Source organism: Leucoraja erinacea, chromosome 7 (assembly GCF_028641065.1).
Source record: "Leucoraja erinacea ecotype New England chromosome 7, Leri_hhj_1, whole genome shotgun sequence".
Classification (NCBI taxonomy): domain Eukaryota; kingdom Metazoa; phylum Chordata; class Chondrichthyes; order Rajiformes; family Rajidae; genus Leucoraja; species Leucoraja erinaceus.
The window spans coordinates 29,015,346-29,039,137 of NC_073383.1; the positions used below are offsets into that span (position 1 = coordinate 29,015,346).

The 23,792-nt window shown below is 45.3% G+C and overlaps 1 protein-coding gene across 1 annotated transcript in view; it reads left to right on the top strand.

Moving 5' to 3' along the window:
• Positions 1-23,245, top strand: part of gpd2 (glycerol-3-phosphate dehydrogenase 2 (mitochondrial)) — an 86,185-nt gene extending 62,940 nt beyond the window's left edge. The window contains exons 11-18 of the mRNA XM_055638085.1: positions 2,101-2,235; positions 6,175-6,351; positions 12,159-12,292; positions 13,726-13,884; positions 15,546-15,655; positions 16,779-16,857; positions 20,660-20,758; positions 22,515-23,245. Of these exons, the coding sequence (XP_055494060.1) occupies positions 2,101-2,235; positions 6,175-6,351; positions 12,159-12,292; positions 13,726-13,884; positions 15,546-15,655; positions 16,779-16,857; positions 20,660-20,758; positions 22,515-22,640 (1,019 nt within the window). The 3' untranslated portion in view covers positions 22,641-23,245. The remainder of the gene's footprint in view (positions 1-2,100; positions 2,236-6,174; positions 6,352-12,158; positions 12,293-13,725; positions 13,885-15,545; positions 15,656-16,778; positions 16,858-20,659; positions 20,759-22,514) is intronic.
• Positions 23,246-23,792: the final 547 nt, after the last annotated feature.

A 23,792-nucleotide genomic window follows, 5' to 3' on the forward strand; every position in this document is an offset into this window, starting at 1 on the left:
CCGGAATGGAGGCCGCGGTGACGCAAGGAGGCTTGCGCTGGTGGCCACAATGGCGGAGCCGCCTAGCGCCGAGCACTGCCGAGCGCCGAGTTCTGGCTGTACTGCATCCTCCGCAAAGCTGCCGGCACGGCTGCGCTCCTTCTGTGTCTGGGCTTCACTGTCGGGATTGGGATTGTCAATAGGCCGGGGACGAGTGAGTATGTGTATTTGAGCCACCGCCTTCAGGACAGAGCCAAGGCAATGGTCCGTAGGTATGCCATGTTCATGAGCGCCCATAACTAGGAGGCCAGTGCTCCAGGTAGCCTCCTCAAAGGGGCGGGAACTATGTGAACACGTGATTTGATGCCTGCCATCCGGGGAGGGATCCATGTGCACACGTGCTAGATGTGGCCCGCCATCCGCTCACATACATGTGTTCTGGCCCCTGTACAGAACAAGGTTGCCGACCCCTGGTGTAGACATTAATGTAAATGTTAGTGTAGACACTAGTGTGGATGTTACTATAAACATCAGTTTAGATATTAGTTAGACATTAGTGTATATGCTAGTGTAGAGACTAGTGTGGACGTTAGTGTAAATATCCGTATAGACAATAGTGTGAATATTAGTGTAGATAATAGAGTGAACGTTAGTGTAGATAATAGTGTGAACGTTAGTGTAGATAATAGTGTGAACGTTAGTGTAAACATCGATATAAATGCCAGTGTAGACATTAATGTGGACGTTAGTGTAAATATCCGTGTAGGCATTAGTGTAAACTCTAGCGTGGACTCTAATGTAGACACTAGTGTGGACATTGTAGGTATTAGTGTAAACAGTAATGTAGACACGTGTAGATATTAACGCAGACATTAGTGTAGACATTACTGTCTACGTGCGGGTACTAATGTAGACGTAAGTGTGGACACTCGTGCAGACACTCGTGTAGACATGGGACCGGGAGTGTGTAGACTGCTGCCTAACACGTAGACGTTACACCTGCTCTCTCACCTTCCTAGATCGTGTCACCTGTAAATTAGTTTTATTTCCGAATCTGCTCATCTGGCCTGGATTGGGGCTTTAAACCAGGGACTGTGGGGTTGTTGAATTGCTTGCATTGGGTCAGCAGAGAGATCGGGGAAAGCGTCAAAAGTCAAGCGGAAATCCAGGACAATTTATTTTTGAAAAAGATGAGTTGTGATTTTTATCAGGATGCACAGGGAACAGAGAGGCAAGGATATCGGAAGAGAAAAGACATGCATGCCCAACACCACATTCACAAGAGCGGCAAACCTACAGTTATGTTGTATGTACGTGGCTTCCAATAAATAACATGACCCCGCCCTGCATTAGGAATATTTTTACCTCCGAGATCAAACAATTTCGATCACGGATCAGCACCGGAACAGAGGAAATTATTTTCACTTTACATCATGTTCGACACAGACATGTCCCACAATGAACATGCTGAACATGATGCCAAGTAAATCTAATCTCCTCTGCCTGCATATGATCCATATCCCTCTATTTCCTGCATCTCCATGTGCTTGTCTAAAACGCTCTCAATGCCACGTAATTCATTTACTTCAGTAATAATTATAAATTGTCAGTGTGCAGGGATCGCAGGTTGGTGCAGACTCGATGGGGTGAAGGGCCTCTTTCTGCACTGCGTCTCTAAACTATACTAAACTAAATGTCATTGCTGCACTATCTTGATAGCTGACACTATGGAGCTACATCCTGAATAATGGAAGGCATAGAGTGGGTGTGGAAAGGATGTTTCCACTGGGGGGAGAGTCTAGGACCAGAGGTCATGGGCTCAGAATTAAAGGGCACTCTTTTAGAAAGGAGGTGAGGAGGAACATCTTTAATCTGTGGAACTCATTGCCATGGGGAGGGCTGTGGAGGCCAAGTCAGTGGGTATTTTTAAGGCAGAGATAGACAAATTCTTGATTAGAACGGGTGTCAAGAGTTATGAGGAGAAGGCAGGAATAATGGGATTAGGAGGCAGAGATCAGCCATGATTGAATGGTGGAGAGGACTCGATGGGCAGAATGACATAATTCTACTCCAACAACTTGTGAATTTGTGAGATGTTAACGTAACCTTTGCTCTGCACAGTAAGAAGAGGAGATGTGCTTGCAGCCTGGAGTGGTATCCGTCCGCTGGTATCTGATCCCAACTCGAAGGACACCCAGTCAATCTCCCGCAACCATGTTGTAACAGTAACGGACAGCGGACTGGTGACAATTGCTGGTACGTGATTTGTCAGTAAATATAGTCTGTTTGAACCCACTTTCATTACTGAACTGCACAGTCAAATACTTCATAGCCAATTGATCTTTTTTTAAATTCATTTTAATTTTATTTGAGTTTGTTCTGTCTATTTATTGCATTGAAATACACTTTTCATTTCTCTTGTGTAGAAAGAAACTGCAGATGCTGGTATATACCGAAGATAGACACAAAGTGTTGGTGTAACTCAGTGGATCAGGCAACACCTCTGGAGAAAAAGGATGGGTGACGTTTTGGGTCCCATCCTTTTTCTCCAGAGATGCTGCCCGACCCGCTGAGTTGCACCAACACTTTGTACCTATTGTTTCATTTGCCTTATGTTTTAGACTGAGTATATTGAAAGCCTCAGGCAAAAGGAATGGTCTTCATAATCCAGGAGAAATAAGACAAAAGCAAAATGCTTTTTGTATGAAGTCATTCTTCAGTTAGTATTTATTCATATTTCTTCTTTTGATCTGTGAAGATCTCTGATGTAAAATGCAATTCTTAAAAAGTAAAATTGAAGAAAAATGTTGAACAAATGTGTCGATAAATTGAACAAACAGCACGGTGGCGAGGTGGTGTAGGGACCAGAGACTGGAGTTCGATCCTGGCTACGGGTGCTGTCTGTACGGTGTTTGTACGTTCTCCCCATCATCGCTCCGGGTGCTCTGATTACCTCCCACATCCCAAAGACGTGCAGGTTTGTAAGTTAATTGTTCCTGCGTCTGGTGTTGCTGATGGCTGAGTCTAGTGGTGCGCGCTATCAAGCTTCTGTACCGTCTGCCGGACAGGAGCGTGGAGAGGAAAGAATGGCAGGGGTGGGACAAGTTCTCGGTTCTCTTGGCTTGTATTTGATTTTAGTTTAGTTTAGTTTATTCTCACGTGTACCGAGGTACAGTGAAAAGATTTTTGGACTGTACTACCCAGCCAGCAGAAAGACTATTACAATCAAGCCCGTCCACAGGGTACAGATAAGGATTAATGCAATAACGTTTAACGAGAGGGTCTCAAATGAGGTAGATGGTAGGTCAGGACGGCCCTCTAGTTGGTGAGAGGACGGTTGTTGCCTGATATCCAATGGGGATGTACTGTGTGGCTGCAAAAAGGCTCCTGTGATGGACTGCGGAGCCGAATGCCCTGTGTGGGGCTGAGGAGAACAACGAGGGACTCGGCACGCGGGGTAGCCTCCGAGATCTATACGATATGAAACGATAGACCTTACAGCGAATGCAGCGCCGGAGACGCGGGTTCGATCCTGAAAACGGGTGCTGTCTGTACGGAGTTTGTACGTTCTCCCCGTGAACTGCATGGGTTTGCTCCGAGATCTTCGGTTTCCTCCCACACTCCAAAGACGTGCAGGTATGTAGGTTCATTGGCTTGGTAAATGTAAAAATTGTCCCTAGTGGATGTAGGATAGCGTAAATGTGCGGGGAACGCTGGTCGGGCATGGACCCGGTGGGCCGAAAGGGCCTGTTTCCACGCTGTGTATATCTGAACTAAACTAAACTAAACTTTATTTATCCCAGGAGGGAAATTAATCTGCCAACACTCATAAAACACAAGATACATGAAAATGAAAGTGACGAGTGGAAAAGGATTGGGGATGTTGAAAGATTGGAGAGGTAGGGGAGGGGGGGAGAGGGAGGGGAGTCTCAGTCTACCCCAAGACAGAAGGCAGCTTGATAGCCACAGGGAAGAAGGATCTCCTGTGGCGTTCTGTACAGCTTCTTGGTGGAACCAGTCTGTGCTGAAGATACTCCTCAGGTTGGCCATTGTGTCAACGAAGAGGGACCCGGCGTGGAGAGGCCACCTGTGGCCATGTGCAGTGGCAGGCCAGGCTCACTACTGTGAGGAAATAAGCCCGTACTAAGAACTTTTGAATCTTTGTCAGCACCAGAAACAAGGCGACTCTTTGTGTACTGCCTTGGAGAAGTCTGCATGATTTTACCGGGTTGTATGCAAAGACAAATAATTTCACCGTACCTAGGTACATGTGACAATAAAGTATCATTGATGTATAGGAAGGAACTGCAGATGCTGGAGTAATGCCTGTCCTGCTGAATTACTCCAGCATTCTGTGTCTCTCTTCAAAGTATCATTGATAACTGTCCCTGAATCTGGAGGTGTGCGTTTTCACACTTTTGTACCTCTTGTCTTATGGGAGAGGGGCGAAGATTGTGACCGTGGGTGAGACTGATCCTCGGTTATGCTGAATGATTGAATGAATGAATAAGTTTATTGGCCAAGTATACACATACAAGGAATTCACCTTAGTGCTGCGCCCGCAAGTGACAACATGACATACAGTGACAGTTAGGAATGACACATAAAACAATACACATTAATAATAAAACATTATTGATTAAATAAATGTGAATTAAATAAAATACCCGAGCAAAAGGAGGCTGCAGATTTTTGGTTATTGAGTAGAGCTACTACTTGTGGAAAACAGCTGATTTTATGTCTGCCTGCAACAGCTTTGACAGTCCGGAGTCGCCTTCCAGAGTTTGTGGCCAGAGATGATCTTACCCGCTCACTTCCTGGCCCTTGCAGAGACTCCACTTTCCATTTGGCGACATCTTCGACTCCGCACCGCGCCGCGCTGGGCTGGGCCAGGCTGGGCCGCTTCCGGTCCCTCCGAAAATTGTGTCCGGTTCGAGACCTCCACCATCCATCCAGAGCGTCCCTCAGCTCCAGTACAGATGCAATGACGCAGGAAGGGGTAGATTGTCCCGTGGAGTGACAGGAGAAGAGACTAATCCACGCGGCGCTGTTTGGCAGGAGAGGAGACCGATCTGCGCACGCGCGGTTTTTAAGATTTTTAAACCTCGCTAACTTTTACATTTTATCACCGATCAGAACGGAAATTGGTGCACTCGGTGGGCGGGGGGATGGGGGAGGGGGGGTGTGGGCGAGGCGTGGTTTTTTGGGGGCGCAAATAGAGGGTGACCATGCAAACTGGAAGATAACAAGAAATGAGTACGTATAGAGTCATGGGGAGAAGGAGGCATCATGGGGGGGGGTAGGAGCCAGCGAGGGGGCACTCGGGGAAGGGGCTGGAATTGGCTGGTAAGATGGGAATCACAGAGGGGCGCTGGTCGGGGTCGGTCTTTTCCGATTGTAATTTTCTTTGAGACTCCAGGTTTCCATTTGGCGACATCTTCGACTCCGCACCGGGCCGCCCGCGCTGGGCTGGGCCAGGCTGGGCCGCTTCCGGTCCCTCCGAAAATTGTGTCCGGTTCGAGACCTCCACCATCCATCCAGAGCGTCCCTCAGCTCCAGTACAGATGCGATGACGCAGGACGGGGTAGACCGTCCCGCGGAATGACAGGAGAAGAGACTAATGGACCACGCGGTGATGGATTGAGGATGCAATCGACAGTGCGATCTGCGCACGCGCTGTTTTTGACGGCTAAACCTCGCTAAAGACCACATTTTGCTTCTACCGATCGGAACCCAAATTGGTGCACTCGGACTCTGCAAATCAGACTGGAGCGCTATCGCTACGTTTTTGCGCAAATAGAAAAAACCATGCCAACTTCGGAAGATTCAAGATCATCGTACGTATAGACTCCACTCTGATGAAAAAGCACGGAACCATTTATAAACTGGAAATGGCCGCAATCACAAGGACTCAGGCTGTAATGAAATTAATAGGTGATGGAGAGGGGTGGGTGGGAAAGGTCTTTTCCATTGGCCCCTTGCTTTATTTAGGTGTGAAGTGGTGGCTGATCATTCAGTGGGTGTAGAAGGGTCCAGTCTTTTCACCATATCCCCTGACTCCGCTGGTTTTAAGGGCTTTAGGGTAACTCTCTTGTAGCATCCAGACGTTTTGGCCCAAACTTGCAGTGGAAGGTTAAGCTGGTGGCCTTTGTTGCTGCAATGCGACTGTGTTAACCTGTACCGTGTATCTTGCAGGTGGCAAATGGACCACGTACCGTGTGATGGCTGAGGATGCAATCGACAGTGCTATCAAGGCCTGTAACCTGACGGCTAAACATCCATGCAAGACCACTGGGCTTCTACTGGATGGTACCCATAATTGGTCTCCTACTCTGCATATCAGACTGGTCTCAGTATACGGTCTGAGCACAGATACAAGCCGATCCCCCACTTCTCACCTTCCAATCACGTCGTCACCACACATCCACTCTCTTGAAAAAACCACAACCTGCACTCCTAAAAGAAAAACAGAATGTCCTTCTGCAGATTTGAAATCAATAGACGCATACTGTAGGTGCAGGAGTCTAGGCCATTCACCCTTCCAACAGGACCTCTTTGCTCATCACAATCAGTACTCTTGTTCATGCCTTCTCACCATGCCATGACTTTCCGCTATCTTTAAGAGCTGTACCTGCTGCTTACTTTCAGTGACTGAGAGAATTGGCCCACACTGCTTTCTGTACCAGAGAATTCCACTGATTCACAACACCATTCAGATAAAAAGTTTGTCCTCCTGTTCCGTTCAAAGTGGAATAACTTCACATTATATCCACATAAAACTGCATCTGCCCTGGTTCTGGACTTCACCCAACTTCGGGAAGTCACCTTGCTCTCCTGTGTCCAATCCCTTAACAGTTTACACTTCAATAAGATCTCCTGTGTCTAATCTGCAGAGTATACAAGCCCAGCTTTTCCATTCTCTTATCATACGATCAGATCCCGCCATCCCGGGACAGCCCCCTTGTGAATCCGGCCCGTAACCCGAAATTATCCGGCCCGCAAATGCATTTTTTTCCCATATTCTTCCGGCCCGCAGACTTCCGTCATCTCCGGTACCTCCCGGGCAAATATAGAGCGGAGCATGATACTCCACTCCTGCGGAATCCAATGCACTGAGGTGTAGTATGTAACGGAGCGTAACGGCCGCCATTTTAGAATGCTCAACCCAATTTCCGGGTTCATTAACATACCACTCGCCAATGGAAACGTAACAACCCGGTAAAACTGACTTAAAATCTTGCTGCTTAAATCCAAGGATATAAAAAGTTATACTGTACCTCTAAAATTTATAGCAGAGTTAATCTATTAGTATTTTAAATTTCAATATCTGGATGATTATTTTTGTAAGCGTTGATCTACCACGGTGCTTGGGGTTAAGAGGCTGGAATCTCTCTCTTTCTCTCTCTCTCTCTATCTCTCTCCCTCCCTCCCTCTCTAGCCCTCTCTTGCGCGCTCTCTCTCCCACTCCCCACCTCTCTCTCTCTCTTTTTTCTTGTTTTTCCCTCTAGCTTTTCTCTTTATTTTTTATCCAAAATCATCAGTATTTTATTCTGATAATCCTGGTGACACACTGCCATTTCTCTCTCTCTTTCTCTCTCTTCTCTCTCTCTCTCTCTCTCTTTCTCTCTCTCTCTCTCTCTCTCTCTCTCTCTCTCTCTCTCTCTCTCTCTCTCTCTCTCTCTCTCTCTCTCTCTCTCTCTCTCTCTCTCTCTCTCTCTCTCTCTCTCTCTCTCTCTCTCTCTCTCTGTCTCTGTCTCTGTCTCTGTCTCTGTCTCTGTCTATTTCTCTCGCTCTCTCTCACTCACTTGACTCGGCATTATCGGAATCATTTGGCGTTTTGCAAAGACAACTGCATCTGCAGTTCTTTCCTATTGAAGAAGAACTCTGGCCCGAAACAACTCCTAATCCATTCTCTCCACAGATGCCGCTTAGCCTGCTGAGTTCCTCCAGCACTCTGTGTTTTTGATTTAACTCTGAAATTGAAGCTGGAATAACTCAGCGGGACGGGCAGCATCGCTGGAGAGAAGGAATAGGTGACGTTTCATGTCGAGACACTTCTTCAACATTATGCGTTGCCCGTGCATAAAATTCACACCTGCGTACGTCCACGTATGTGTGAGTAAGTGTGAATCGGCTTGAGTTAGCGCCTGCGTGGAGGCCCGAGAGACGGGAAGTGTCCGCGCTGCTCTGCCTCTGTTCTTTATTCCCAGTGAGTACAATTCTTCCATCATCCGTGGACCTCCAGCTGAACCCTGCTCCAAAATAAATTCCACATGTGAAACCTGAAACTATGCAACTTGATCCAAATCCACATTAAAAACTTGAGGGAGTCCGCAAGCAACGATCAACTCGCTTATCTTCAACGAAAGACACTTTAAAAATAATGAATATACGCCCCACTCTTTCTGACCTGTTGATGTATGAATTTCAACATTATTTTGGAAACTGGACATTAGTTGTTTGGTCTCATTCTCAGGGGTATTGCCAAATTAACTCAAAAACGCGATGAAACACTAGCCATTAACTGACGGAAGCCTGCTTTAATAAATAATCATAGGAAATGTACTGCCGATATGCATCCAATATTCATATACCTGAAATAAACGGGTTTCCTGAAGAAACGGTCCCGGAGCACCCGATTGTGTATTCGGACAGTAATTTATCACAAGACTTAAATTGTAAAGTACCCAGACATTCAGCTACAACTCACAAGTACTCTTGTGTGGGAAGGACCTGCAGATGCTGGTTTACACCAAAGATAGACACCAAATGCTAGAGTAACTCAGCGGGACAGGCAGCACCTCTGGATATAAGGAATGCGTGACGTTTCGGGTAGAGACCCTTCTTCAGACCGAAGAAGGGGTCGACCCGAAACATCACCCATTCCTTCTCTCCAGAGATGCCGCCTGTCCCGTTGAGTTTCTCCAGCAATTTGCGTCTACCTTTGGTGTAAACCAGCATCTGCAGTTCCTTCCTACAATGGTCTAGTAAATCTTGTCTGCGCTCTCTGCTGTGCTTTCCACTGTATAGTGCAGTGCCCAATATCGCAGTCTTAATGAAACCAATGTTTTAACGAAGTTCAACATTGTTGATACTGCATATTTTACATAGTGCATATAGCGCATAGTGGAGTATCTTGCTCCGCTCTATGATCTTTGGCCAGTGCTCCGGGTGGCGTCCTCAAAGGGGTGGGATCTATGTGACACGTGATTTGGTACCTGTCATCCGGGGCGGGATGGGGGCGGGATCCATGTGTAACGTGATAGATGTGGCCCGCCATCCGCTCACAGACATGCGTCCTGGCCCCTAAGCAGAACAAGGTTGCCGACCCCTGATCTAAATCATTAATGTATATTGTAAATAGCTGCCAGTACCAGCTGCCGGTCCCAGCGCCGAGCTAGCGGTACTCCACTAGTCACTGCCTGCCATTCTGAAAGGGACCCGTTAATCCCTACTCTTTGTTTCCTGTCTGCAACCAATTTTCTATCCATGTCAGTACCCCTCCCCGAATACCATGTGTTCTAATTCTGCACACTGATCTCCTATGTGGGTTTTTATCAAATGCTTTCTGAAAGTCCAGGTACACCAGATCCACTTGGCTCTCCCTTGTCCATTTTCCTAGTTGCATACTCAAAAAATTCCAGAAGATTAGTCAAGCATGATTTCCCCTTCGTAAATCCATGCTGACTCGGACCGATCCTGTTACTGCTACCCAAATGTGCTGCTATTTCATCTTTTATAATTGACTCCAGCATCTTCCCCACCATCGATGTCAGGCTAACTGGTCTATAATTCCCTGTTTTCTCTCTTCCGCCTTTCTTAAAAAAGTGGGATAGCATTAGCTACCCTCCAATACCCTCCTGATCCTAAATCTATAGAACATTGGAAAATTATCACCAATGCGTTCACGGTTTCCATAGCCACTTCCTTGTACTCAGGGATGCAGACCATCAGGCCCTGGGGATTTATCAGTCTTCAGTCCCATCAGTCTACCCAACACCATATCCAGCCTAATGTGAATTACCTTCAGTTCCTCCATCACCCTAGGCCCTCTGGCCACTAATGCTGGCGTAACTCAGCGGGGGAGGTAGCATTCCCGGAGAGGAGTGTCTTCCTAATGGGCCTGTCCCACTTAGGTGATTTTTCAGCGGACTTCCGGCGACTGTCAAGTTGCTGGCAGTCGCCTGAAAAACCCGAAACTGGAACGGCCACTGTCAAAACTGGAAAACACCACACACACACACACACACTGGACACACACACACACACACACACACACTGTCAACACACACACACACACACACACACACACACACACACACACACACACACACACACACACACACACACACATCGGGGGCCAGGGCAAGCGGGGGGAGCACTGTCTGAGATTCACACGGTGCAAAGCCAAGGTGATACAGACACACACCGCGATGAACAGGAAGGTTGGCGCTGTAATTAAGACAGCTAGCACAGTGTACAGTAAGTTCTTTAAAAGGGGGGGGGAGGGGGAGAAGGAGTGGAGACACTTTTAAGAAGCCAGACAATAAGCCAGAGATACACAGCTGTGAAGTTCGGCGGACATTTAACATTACCGTCGGTTATCCTTGGTTCTGAAGACTCCTGCTTACGTTTTTTTTTCCCCATTGACCCAATGAAAATGACCAGTCAGCAAAGGCGATTAACTAAAACTACCTATGACTACCGTGACTATCTACAACCACGTGGCGACCCCACTACAACTGCACCTACTACTACAGGATTATCGATTATCTCCATGGCGAAAAATTTTCAACATGTTGAAAAATTTGAGGCGACCATACTGAGGCTGCTTCCTGTTCATCTTTGCTAGGTTATAATAAGTAAAACACAAAAGTCCTGGAGGAACTCAGCGGGTCAGGCAACATTGCTGGAGGGTATGGAGGGGCGATGTTTCAGGATGGTTTAAGGGTGGCACGGTGGCGCAGTGGTAGAGTTGCTGCCTCACAGCGCCAGAGATCCTGGTTCGATCCTGACTACGGGCTGGTGTCCGTATGGAGTTTGTACTGCCGCTGAGTCAATGTCTCTGCAATGCATCAGTCTGGTGAATCATCCTCTGTACACTGTGGACGGCTCGGTTGTAATTATGTATTGTCTCAGCAATTAGCCTGGGTAAAATGCCCCATGTGTGTATGGAGTGGATGAGAAAGTGGGATAACATAGAACTAGTGTGAACGGGTGATCGATGGTTGGCGTGGACTCAGTGGCCTGCGGGCCTGTTTCCACACTGTATCATTCAATCAATCAATTGGCTACCTACTTAATTTAGTTTGGTTTATTGGCCCATGCACAATGTACAGTGAAAACCCTTTGTTGCGTGCTATCCAATCAATATCAAGCCATCCACTGTGTACAGAGTTTAAGAAGGAACTGCAGATGCTGGAGAATCGAAGGTACACAAAAAAGCTGGAGAAACTCAGCGGGTGCTGTTGCACCCACTGTGTACAGATGCAGGATAAACAACATAACGTATAGTGCAAGATAAAGTCCAGTAAAGTCTGATTAAGAATAGTCCGAGGGTCTCCATTGAGGTAGATGGTAGGTCAGGACTCTCGGTTGGTGAGAGGATGGTTCAGTTGCCTGATAACAGCTGGGAAGAAACGGTCCCTGAATTTGGAGGTGTGTGTTTTCACATTTTTGTACCTCTTGCCTGATGGGAGAGGGTAGCAGAGGGAATGACCAGGGTGAGATTGGTCCTTGATTATGCTGCTGGCCTTGCTGAGGCAGCGTGAAGTGTAGATAGAGTCAATGGAAGGGAGGTTGGTTTGAGTGATGGACTGGGCTACGATCACGATTCTGTGGACTTCATTGCCACAGATGGCTGTGGACGGCAAACCATTGGGCATTTTTAAGGCGGAGATTGACAGATTCCTGATTAGTAAAGGTGTCGAGGGTTACGTGGAGAAGGCAGGAGAATGAGGTTGAGAGGGAAAGATAGATCAGCCATTATTGATGGGCTGAATGACCTAATTCTGCTCCTATGACTTATGAACTTATGAATTCACTGCAATGTCTTGCAATCTTGGATGGAGCTTTTCCCAAACCATGTCCATTGTATGTGGGTGAATGATGGTACCCGGGGCCTGTTTCCACGCTGTATCACTAAACTAAACCAGTTTTTAACTCTGTACTTGCTCTTTAGGTTGCACGGCATCTTGCTCATGCGTATGGTGGCAGAGCGTTTGAGGTGGCGAAGTTAGCAAAAGTGACCGGAAAAAAGTGTCCTTTGGTTGGCAAGCGTTTGGTGGCTGATTTTCCATACATTGAAGCCGAGGTATGAAACATTATTGTTACTGCTTTAATGTTGTGAAAGGTTGATCTTAAATAGGTCTTTCACAAATTTGCACTACAGGACCACCACCGAGTTTCCGGCACATCCTCCAATCCGGACAAAATTACGGGACCGCACTTGAAATTCCTCCTGGAAGTCACCACTAAAATGCGGTGCCTAGGCCGGATGAGGCGGCCGATCTCGACCTCATTGGATCCTCCGCGGCCGATCGGTGGGACAAACTTACCCCCTGTGACCGGGGCTCTTGAACGCCTGTAAATCCATTCCCGTAGCCGACTTCCGGGGCTGAATTTGCAGAACGGCATCTCGGCGGCCTAGGCGGGCCGTTCCGGTACCATTGGACTCCGAGCGGAGGCCGTGACCTCTGTTGATCCGGAAAAATTGATAATCCAGAAAGGCTCTGGAACCAAAGCTGCCGGAAAATTGGTTGTGGACCTTGAGTTAAGCTAATTAGTTCTGGTAACAACAATATTAACATGTCATTTGGACAGTTACATGGATAGGAAGGGTTTAGTGGGATATGGGCCAAATGTGGGCAGGTGGGACAAGTGTAGATGGGGCTTGTTGGTCGCAATGGACAGGTTGTGCCAAGGAGCCAGTTTTGGTGCTGTATGACTCTATGACTCTATAGGTTGAGCAAAGGGGAAGATACAAAGTGCAGAGTATCGTTTTCAGCTTTGCAGTGCATCAGTTCTCAAGACAAAGTCCAATGTCCACAATGAGGTAGAGGTGAATCCAATGATATCCTAACTAACGTTCATTTAGTTAAAAGTAATTAAGAAATACAGCATGGACACTAGGTGTTGAGGAGGTTTACCAGAATGTTGCCCGGATTAGGGGGTTTTAGCTGGAAGGAGAGGTTGGACAGACTTGGATTGTTTTCACTGGAACGCCGGTGGTTGAGGGGGAGACCTGATAGAATATATAAAATGATGAAAAGCTTAGTTAGGGTAGACAGCCTCAACTGTCCACCCTATTTCCTGGATGGGAATATCAAATACTAGAGGGCATAGCTTTAAGGTGAGAGGTGAAAAGATCAAAGAAGTTACTTTTAATGCAGAGAGTGGCGGGGCTTGGAATGCATTGCCTGGGGCACTGGTGGAGGCAGATCAGGTACGGCAGTGACGTTTAAGAAATTTCTGGGTAGGCACATGGATGTGCAGGGAATGGGGGGATAAGGATCACATGCAGGAAATTGAGATTAGCTAATCTCAGCATCATGTTAGCAGAGACATTGTGGGCTGAAGGGCCCGTGCCTGCATTGTTCTGTTCTATAAGGGGAATGGATAAAGTGAATGGATATGGGTTATATCCACGCAGGCAGAGAGGAGTTGGTCTTGGCATCATGCTTGGCGCGGACATTGTGGGCTGAATGGCCTGCTCCTGTGCTACACTCTTCTATGTTCTGTGCGCAGGTGATCTACGCCATGAAGGAGTACGCTTGCACGGCGATCGACATCCTAGCCCGTCGCACGAGGCTCTCCTACCTTAACGTCCAGGCTGCCGAAGACGCGCTTCCACGCATCGTGGAAATAATGGCTGCAGAATTAAACTGGAGCGAGAAGCGGATTAAGGTGCCTTACATTAGCTCCAGCGCCATACACTAGCTCTATCCTACACAATTTTACAGAGGCCAATTAACCTACAAATCTGCAAGTCTTTGGAATGTGGGAGGAAACCGGAGTACCCAAAGAAAACCCACGTTGTCATAGGGAGAATGTGTAAACTCACCTGTAGTCAGGATCAAACCTGGATCCCGCACTCTGTTCATATGTTTTAGGAGCAGAATTAGGCCATTCGGCCCATTAAGTCTTCTCTGCCATTCAATCATGGCTGATCTATCTTTCCCTCTCAACCCCATTCACTGCCTTCTCCCCATAACCCCTGACACCCACACTAATCAGGAATCTGTCAATGTCTGCCCTACAAATATCCATTGACTTGGCCTCCACAGCCGACTGTGGCAATGAATTCCAATGAATAAAACGCTGATAATTTTTTTTGACACCCCGCGCGATTTTTTTTTTTTTGCTACACGTTCCTTCATTATTTACTTCAAGCTGAACATAATAGATGCATCTGCACACACGAAACATCTGTCCTTCTTACTGCTCTCCACGCAGAAGCCTCTTTTATTGAATGAATAATGCATTTGAAATTAAATGAGGTAGCTTATATCAATACACTTTTAATAATTGTTTTCATTTTATTCAAAATGTGTCTAATCCTTTGTATCAGATGATCTAAATAAGATATCGGTGGAAAATCCACTACTTAGAAATTTTACCGGCTCCATTTTTTCTTTGAGGTAAATTAATTTTATCTGTGCATTTTGCAAATTTGTTTTTTTTCACAGGATATTTGCTTTTTTCAAATTGTCTAGTTGTTAAGATATTTGAAGGTGTAATTCATAACAAGGAATTGTAGATACTTTTACTTTAGCGATACAGCGTGGAAACAGGCCTTTCAGACCACCGAGTCCACGCTGACCAGCGAGCAACCCCGTACACTAGCACTATCCTACACACTAGCGACAATTAACAATTTTACAGATGTCAATTAACCTACAAACCTACACGTCTTTGGTGTGGGAGGAAACCGGAGCACCCGGAGAAAACCCGGTCACAGGGAGAACGTGCGTAATCCACATAGACAGCACCCGTGGTCAGGATCGATCTCGGGTCTCTGGCGCTGTGAGGCAGCAACTCTACCGCTGCGCCACTGTGCTGCCCTAATAGCTTGGATCCGTACTTATACATTTTAACAGCAACTTTCTGTTCTGGGGGGTAAATTTATTATATTTATGCGTTTTGAAAATTTTCGATTTTGACACGAAATTTGTGTTTTTTTTGCAAATTTAGCTATTATTAAGATATTTTTATGTGAGATTCAGACCAAAGAACTGCAGATATCTCGGTGAATTAATATCTACCCGCAGTTTCATTGTCTTAGGTTATGTTCACGGCTCATCAAATATATGTTCTTATTTAAGTGCATCCCGTTTATTATCTCCACCACTTTTTAAGCAGCTTCTCCGCTTTTATAACTGTTAGCTTCTCATTAAATTGCTGAAAGGAGGCTGAACAGATGCTTGACTTATGCAGTCGAAATTGCTTTGATTAGAATTTTTAATAACAAGGTAATAATGTAACTTTCCTGGCATAATTTATATTAATAATTATTGCATATTTTAATTTGTAATTCTGTGAGCCTAATTGCTGCTGCATATTTTCAGGATGAACTAAAGGCTGCTCAGGAATTTCTGTACTATGAAATGGGCTACAAGGTCCGATCTGATCAATTAAGAAACACGGAAATAAATTTGTCACCTTTGGATGTCGATAGGTAACTTCTGCTTTTCCTCCTTGCAACAGTTAAGTCCTTTTTACCAGAAGATACAGTGACTTTACTCTTTAGACTTTAGGGATACAGCGCAGAAATAGGCCCTTCGGCCCACCGGGTGCGTGCCGACCAGAGATCACCCCGTACACTAGCACTATTTGACATACTAGGGTCAATTTACAATTTTACCAAAGCCAATTAAACTACAAACCTGTACGTCTTTGGAATGAAACCGGAGCACCCGAAGAAAACCCACGCGGTCACAGGGAAAACGTTCAAACTCCATACGTACAGCACCCATAGTCAGGATTGAACCCGCGTCTCTAGCGCTGTAAGACAGCAACTGTACCGCTGCACCACTGAACACAGTGGTGACACAGTGACGCAGCAGGTAAAGCTGCTGTCTCTGAGCGCCAGAGACCTCAGGCGCTGTGTGTGTGTGTGTAAGTGTCTTTTGCACCTTCTCCCTGTGACCGCGTGGGTTTCCTCCAGGTGTACCGGTTTCCTCCCACATCCCAAAGATGTGCGGGTTTGTAGGTTTATTGGCCTCTGTAAAGTTGCCCCTTCCGGGCAGGGACTGGATGAGAAAGTAGGATAACATAGAACTATGTGAACAGGTGATCGATGGTCAGCATGTACTCAGTGGGCCAGAGGGCCTGTTTCTGTGCTGTATCTATCAATCGATTTCTCAGCCCTACCCCAGAAATCCAGCTGGCATTTAAGTGCAAATTTGGAGCATTCCGCATGGGAGGATGTACCATCTTTGAAAGGTGTTGTTACACTGAAACTTTGTCTACCTCCCATTTGCAGGGGAAAGATCCTTTAGCACTGATTTAGGTTTATTATTGTCACGTGTACCGATTTACAGTGAAGGGCTTTGTCTTGAATGCTACCAATCAGATCAGATAATACCATACACAAATACAATGAAGCCAAACTCTAGTACCATCGGTAGAGCAAAGGGGAAGACCCAGAGTCCAGAATGTGGTTCTAAGCATTGTAGTGCATCAGTTCCAGAGACAAAGGCCAGTGTTCGTAATGAGATGGGTTCGAGACAGCACCCTAGCCCTTGCTTAAAAATGCAAATTTTCAGTATTGATTTAAACTAGTATGTATATTTTTACAGGTATAAGAAAAGGTTCCAAATGTTTGACGACAACGACAAAGGTTTTATCACTATTGTTGATGTCCAACGAGTGTTAGAGGTAAAATAATTGTTTTAAAAGTTCAGAAATGTTCAAAACCTGTGAATTTTGTTATCTATTTTAGTTAAAAAGAACATAAAACATTACAGCACAGGAACGGGACTTTTGGCCCACAATGTCCATGTCGAACATGATGCCAAGATAAACTCATCTGAACTACATGTGCATGACCCACATCCCTCCATATCCATTTAAAAGCCTTGTAACCACTATTGCTTCTGCTTCCACCACCTCTGTGTAGGAAAACAAAATTGCCCCGCACATCTTTAAAATTTGCCCCTCTAACTTTGGTCTTTCACTAGTCTTTGATATTTCCATCCTGGGAAAAAAGTTCTGACTGTCAACACTACACTAACTCACGTAATTTTATATACATCTTATCAGGTCTCCCTCCTCTCAACAACTGATCCAGAGAAAACAATCCAAGTCTTTCCAATCTCTCCTAACAACTAATATCCCCTAATTGCAGCATTGTTGTAAAATCTAAATATTAACCAAAAGCTTTACCCATGGTGTTATAGAATCTCATGGTGGAAACATTTAATACAGACCATCATACAACTAGGCTACCGTAGAACCAAATATCTACCATAAACTCAACCATAGAACAAAATACTAACTCAGGTTGAATAAGAGGAGAGGGGAAAGATTTAATGCAAACCTGAGGGGCAACATTTTCACCCAGAAGTACAAGATTTTTGAGGATGTTGCCAGAGCTCAAGGGCCTTAGCAATAGGGAGTAGTTGGGCAGGATAGAACTTTATTCTTTATTGTGCAGGTGTGTGACGGGTGACCTTTTAGAGGTGTACAAAATCATGAGAGGAATAGATCGGGTAAATGCAGTCTTTTGCCCAGAGTAGGGGAATCGAGAACCAGAGGACATAGGTTTATGGTCAGGGGGGAGAAAGAGTTAATAGGAACCAGAGGGGTAACTTATTTACATAAGTGTGGTGGGTGTATGGAACGAGCTGCCAGAGGAGGTACAGTGGCTTGCAAAAGTATTCATACCCCTTGAACCTTTCCACATTTTGTCACGTTACAACCACAAACGTAAATGTATTTTATTGGGATTTTATGTGATAGACCAACACAAAGTGCCGCATAATTGTGGAAGGAAAATGATGCATGGTTTTCAATTTATTTTACAAATAAAAAACTGAAAAGTGTGGCGTGCAAAAGTATTCAGCCCCCTTTACTCTGATACCCCTAAATATAATCCAGTGCAACCAATTGCCTTCAGAAGTCACATAATTAGTAAATAGAGTCCACTTGTGTGTAATCTAATCTCAGTATAAATACAGCTGTTCTGTGAAGGCCTCAGAGGTTTGTTAGAGAACATTAGTGAACAAACAGCATCATGAAGCCCAAGGAACACACCAGACAGGTCAGGGATAAAGTTGTGGAGAAGTTTAAAGCAGGGTTAGGTTATAAAAAAATATCCCAAGCTTTGAACATCTCACGGAGCACTGTTCAATCCATCATCCGAAAATGGAAAGAGTATGGCACAACTGCAAACCTACCAAGACATGGCCGTCCACCTAAACTGACAGGCCGGGCAAGGAGAGCATTGATCAGAGAAGCAGCCAAGAGGCCCATGGTAACTCTGGAGGAGCTGCAGAGATCCACAGCTCAGGTGGGAGAATCTGTCCACAGGACAACTATTAGTCGTGCACTCCACAAATCGGGCCTTTATGGAAGAGTGGCAAGAAGAAAGCCATTGTTGAAAAAAAGCCATAAGAAGTCCCGTTTGCAGTTTGCCACAAGCCATGTGGGGGACACAGCAAACATGTGGAGGAAGGTGCTCTGGTCAGATGAGACCAAAATTGACGTTTTTGGCCTAAATGCAAAACGTTATGTGTGGCAGAAAACTAACACTGCACATCACCCTGAACACACCATCCCCACTGTGAAACGTGGTGGTGGCAGCATCATGCTGTGGGGATGCTTTTCTTCAGCAGGGACAGGGAAGCTGGTCAGAGTTGATGGGAAGATGGATGGAGCCAAATACAGGGCAATCTTGGAAGAAAACCTGTTAGAGTCTGCAAAAGACTTAAGACTGGGGCGGAGGTTCACCTTCCAGCAGGACAACGACCCTAAACATTTAGCCAGAGCTACAATGGAATGGTTTAGATCAAAGCATATTCATGTGTTAGAATGGCCCAGTCAAAGTCCAGACCTAAATCCAATTGAGAATCTGGCAAGACTTGAAAATTGCCGTTCACAGACGCTCTCCATCCAATCTGACTGAGCTTGAGCTATTTTGCAAAGAAGAATGGGCAAACATTTCAGTCTCTAGATGTGCAAAGCTGGTAGAGACATACCCCAAAAGACTTGCAGCTCTAATTGCAGCGAAAGGTGGTTCTACAAAGTATTGACTCAGGGGGGCTGAATACTTTTGCACGCCACACTTTTCAGTTTTTTATTTGTAAAAAAATGTGAAAACCATGTATCATTTTCCTTCCACTTCACAATTATGCGCCACTTTGTGTTGGTCTATCACATAAAATGCCAATAAAATACATTTACGTTTGTGGTTGTAACGTGACAAAATGTGGAAAAGTTCAAGGGGTATGAAAACTTTTGCAAGCCACTGTATTTGATGTAGGTACTATTGCAACGTTTAAGAAACATTTGAACAAGTACATGGATAAGAAAGGTTTAGAGGGATATTGGCCAAACGGGGGCAAGTGGGACTAGTGTAGATGGGGCATCTTAGTCAGCATGGGCAAGTTGGGCCAATGGGCCTGTTTCCATGGTGTTCTATAACATAGGAAATAACTATTTTATTAAAGCTGTTTAGAAGGTTGAGGGGGGACCTATTTTGAAACTTACTGAATAGTGAAAAGCCTGGATAGTGTGGATGTGGAGATGATTTTACCACTAGTGGGAGAACCTAGAACCAGAGGGCACAGCCTCAGAATAAAAGGGCGTACCTTTGGAAAGATGGAATCTGTGGAGGCCAAGTCATTGGGCATTTTAAAGTGGAGACTGACAGATTATTGACGCCTGTCCCACATACGCAATTATTTCGCCGAGTTGCCACGACCGCGGGCTGATGCCTGTATGGTCGTGAGTAGTCGCCCAAAGAATCGTACCTTTTTCGGGTCGCTGCTGGATTTTCAACATTTTGAACATTTTTGGCGACCTGCTTGCGACTATGACGGGTGCCGGCAAGTCGACGAAAAAATTGCGTAAGTGGGACAGGCCCTTAAGGGTGTCAAATGTTACGTGGAGAAGGCAGGAGAATGGAGTTGAGAGGGAAACATAGAAACATAGAAATTAGGTGCAGGAGTAGGCCATTCGGCCCTTCGAGCCTGCACCGCCATTCAATATGATCATGGCTGATCATCCAACTCAGTATCCCGTACCTGCCTTCTCTCCATACCCCCTGATCCCCTTAGCCACAAGGGCCACATCTAACTCCCTCTTAAATATAGCCAATGAACTGGCCTCAACTACCCTCTGTGGCAGAGAGTTCCAGAGATTCACCACTCTCTGTGTGAAAAAAGTTCTTCTCATCGCGGTTTTAAAGGATTTCCCCCTTACCCTTAAGCTGTGACCCCTTGTCCTGGACTTCCCCAACATCGGGAACAATCTTCCTGCATCTAGCCTATCCAACCCCTTAAGAATTTTGTAAGGAAAGATAGATCAGCCATGGCTGAATGGTGTAGAAGACTCGATGGGCCTAATGGTCAGATTCTGCTCCTAGAACTTGTGAACTCTTGTTGTGCAGCATATTTGATTTGGTGTAATATGACAACTGAAAAATTCAGCATGTTTATTTATTTATTTTTTTATCTAGAGTATTGGGTATCAGGTGGATGAGAAAACCCTGCATGAAATGCTAACTGAGGTTGACATAAACAAAAACGGACAGGTAGAACTCATTGAATTCTTGCAGGTGAGTATCTGTCTTATCAGTTAAAATCTTTTAAAGAAAGTGATGCTACAACTTGATAATACTAGCACTAACCTACACACCGGGGACAATTTACAATTTGACCAAAGCCAATTAACGTACAACCTTGTACGTCTTTGAAGTGCGGGAGGAATTTGGAGCCCATGTGATCACAGGGAGAACGTACAAACTCCGTGCAGACAGCATCCGAGGTCAAGATCAAAGCCGGGTCTCTGGCGCTGTGAGGCAGCAGCTACACTTTGCTGCCCAAAAGTAATTTAAAGAAAGTGATCCTATAACTTGATAATAATTCAAATTGTTTAGATTAATCGGTACAATGACTTCTCTGAACACAGAGGTGGCACAGCGTTAGAGTTGCTGCCTTACAGCGCCAGAGATCCGGGTTCGATCATGACTATGGGTGCTTCTCTGTACGGAGTTTGTACGTTCTCACCGTGACCTGCATGGGATTTCTCCGGGTACTCCCGTTCCCTCCCACACGCCAAAGACCTGCAGGTTTGTAGGCTAATTGGATTGGTATAATTGTAAATTATCCCCAGTGTGTGTAGGATAGTGTTTAAGTGTGCCAGAATCGCTAGACAGCGCAGACTCGATAGGCCAAAGGGCCTGTTTCTGCGCTGTATCTCTAAAGTAAACTGAACTAAACGTTCACCCTTTGACATTCATTTAGTTTGCTCGTGAGATAAAAATGAAGCTGGCAATCTGTTTATTTTACTTGGTCTGCCTGATTGTTCGAGTTTATTTTCCCTCAGAAAGCAGAGTTTGTTTTCATAGTTCTTGTCCCGGATAGGTATTTCAAATATCTGCGAGGTCTTTCCTCTACATTGACAGTGATGAATGTGGTACATGAGATAAATTAATGCTGGGGATTTTGGTCAATGTCGGTCTTTTCTTCGCTGTGTCAAGTTAAACAAACAAGATCAAGGCAAAGGAAATGGTAATTCTCGCTCCCGAGATGAACTGCAGATAACTGTTAGAAGATTGCAGGAATTCTTTCTTTTGCACCTTGTCTGCCATGGTGATGTTTTTAAACATATTTATTTGAATGTAATGACTTTAGACTTTAGAGATACAGTGAAACAGGCACTTCGGTCTACCGATTCCACACCGACCAGCGATCACTCCGTACATTAACACTATTCTACACACCAGGGACAATTTACAATTTTACCAAAGCCAATTAACCTACAAACCAGTACGTCTTTGGAGTGTGGGAGGACCACGTGGGTTTTCTCCATGTGCTCCGGTTTCTCCCACAATCCAAAGACGTGCGACTTTGGAGGTTAATTGGCTTCTGTAAAATTGTCCTCAGTAACTTTGGGGATAAAATAGTCGGGAATGAATATCTATTTGTAGCATCGGAGAGAATTTAAGTTAAAGAGGATCCTCCATGGCAAAACAGAGAGGGAAGGGATAGGTTTATTGTTGACATGTGTATGGATCGAATGTAATCGTGTATTGTCTCTCCTCTGACTGGTTAGCACGCAACAAAAGCTTAACACTGTACCTTGGCACATGTGGCAATAAACTAAACTCATCTCAATGCGTACCGAGATACAGTGGGAAGTTTTGTTTTGCGTGCTATCCAGTCTGAAGGGCCTGTTTCCACGTGGTATCTTTGAAAGTCTAAAGTAAGAATTTCACTGTTTCGTCATTGGTACACATGACAATTAAACATTTGACTCTTGACCACTGAACTCCTTAAAAAATGTTTCTCTTTCTCCACTGCTACTTCCAGTTGATGAGTGCGATCCAGAATGGCTCGGTGTCTGGAAGCAGGTTGGCCATTTTGATGAAGACGGCCGAAGAGAATTTGTGCCGACAAAACCCAATTCCCGTGTCCCGCAGCGGAGGAGGCTTGTGAGTCTTGTTCCCCAAATGGACCATCGACCGTGTGGGAGGCTATAAATGTCTGCTGTGGTTACCGCTGCTGCTCAGCCTGGCATAGCAAGACATTCTTCCTTCATCATTGGAGATATCCTCCTGGTGCTCCTGCTCAATGCATCAAACCCTGTCGTAAAGTCTTTCCTTCCACCATTGTGCTTCATAAATCCAGTATATTATTTAAAATATCTTTATATGCAGTGTACATTTTGATAAACTCAAGCCATTGTAAAAAAAAAAGTTTGTATTTTAATACGGGATTAGTTTTTCCTTACTTGCGAATACTGTCTGTGCTTGCTAAAAAGTAACTGGTGAAAGTAACTGGTATTTAATTAACATTTTTGTTTCAAAATGATGAGCAGATACCATTAATTTTATGTGGACGGAGTTGTGATGTGGGGTATTTTTATTGTCTGTTCCAATGATCACGCGTTTACAAAATCTGATAACTCAGTGGGTTCAAAATAATTCATATTGCAATCAAACTTTGCGAGAGTGAGGTTTTCCCTCATTTCATAATGTTTTTTTAAATAACAATCAAATGTTTTTCTATAAAGCCTGTTCCATACGGAACCATATAACTATATGCCTGCTTGTTTTCATTGACGTTTCCTTCTGTAAGACGTGTGTGGCTCATTAATGGACGCTAATATATTTGGACGAAACCGGGTCTAAGTTTAGAAACACAGCATGGAAACGGGCCCTTCGGCCCACCGAGTCCACGCCGACCATCGATCATTTGAGTTCTATATTATCCTACATTCCCACCCACTATGTGCAGTTTACAGAGGGCCAATTAACCTTCAAACCCACACGTCTTTGGGATTTGGGAGGAAACGGGAGCACCTGGAGGAAACACACCCGGTCACGGGGAGAACGTACAGACAGCACCCATAGTCAGGATTGAACCCGCGTCTCCGGCACTGTAAGGCAGCAACTCTACCGCTGCGCCACTGTGCAGCCCCAACGTCTTTCCCCTCTCACCTTTAACCTATGTCCTCTGGGTCTTGATTTCTCCAACTCTAGGTAAAAGACTGTGCATTTATCCCATCTATTCCCCTCGTGATCTTATGCACCTCTGTAAATTCACACTGCATCCTCCTGGGCTCCGTGGAATACAGTTCTAGCTTAT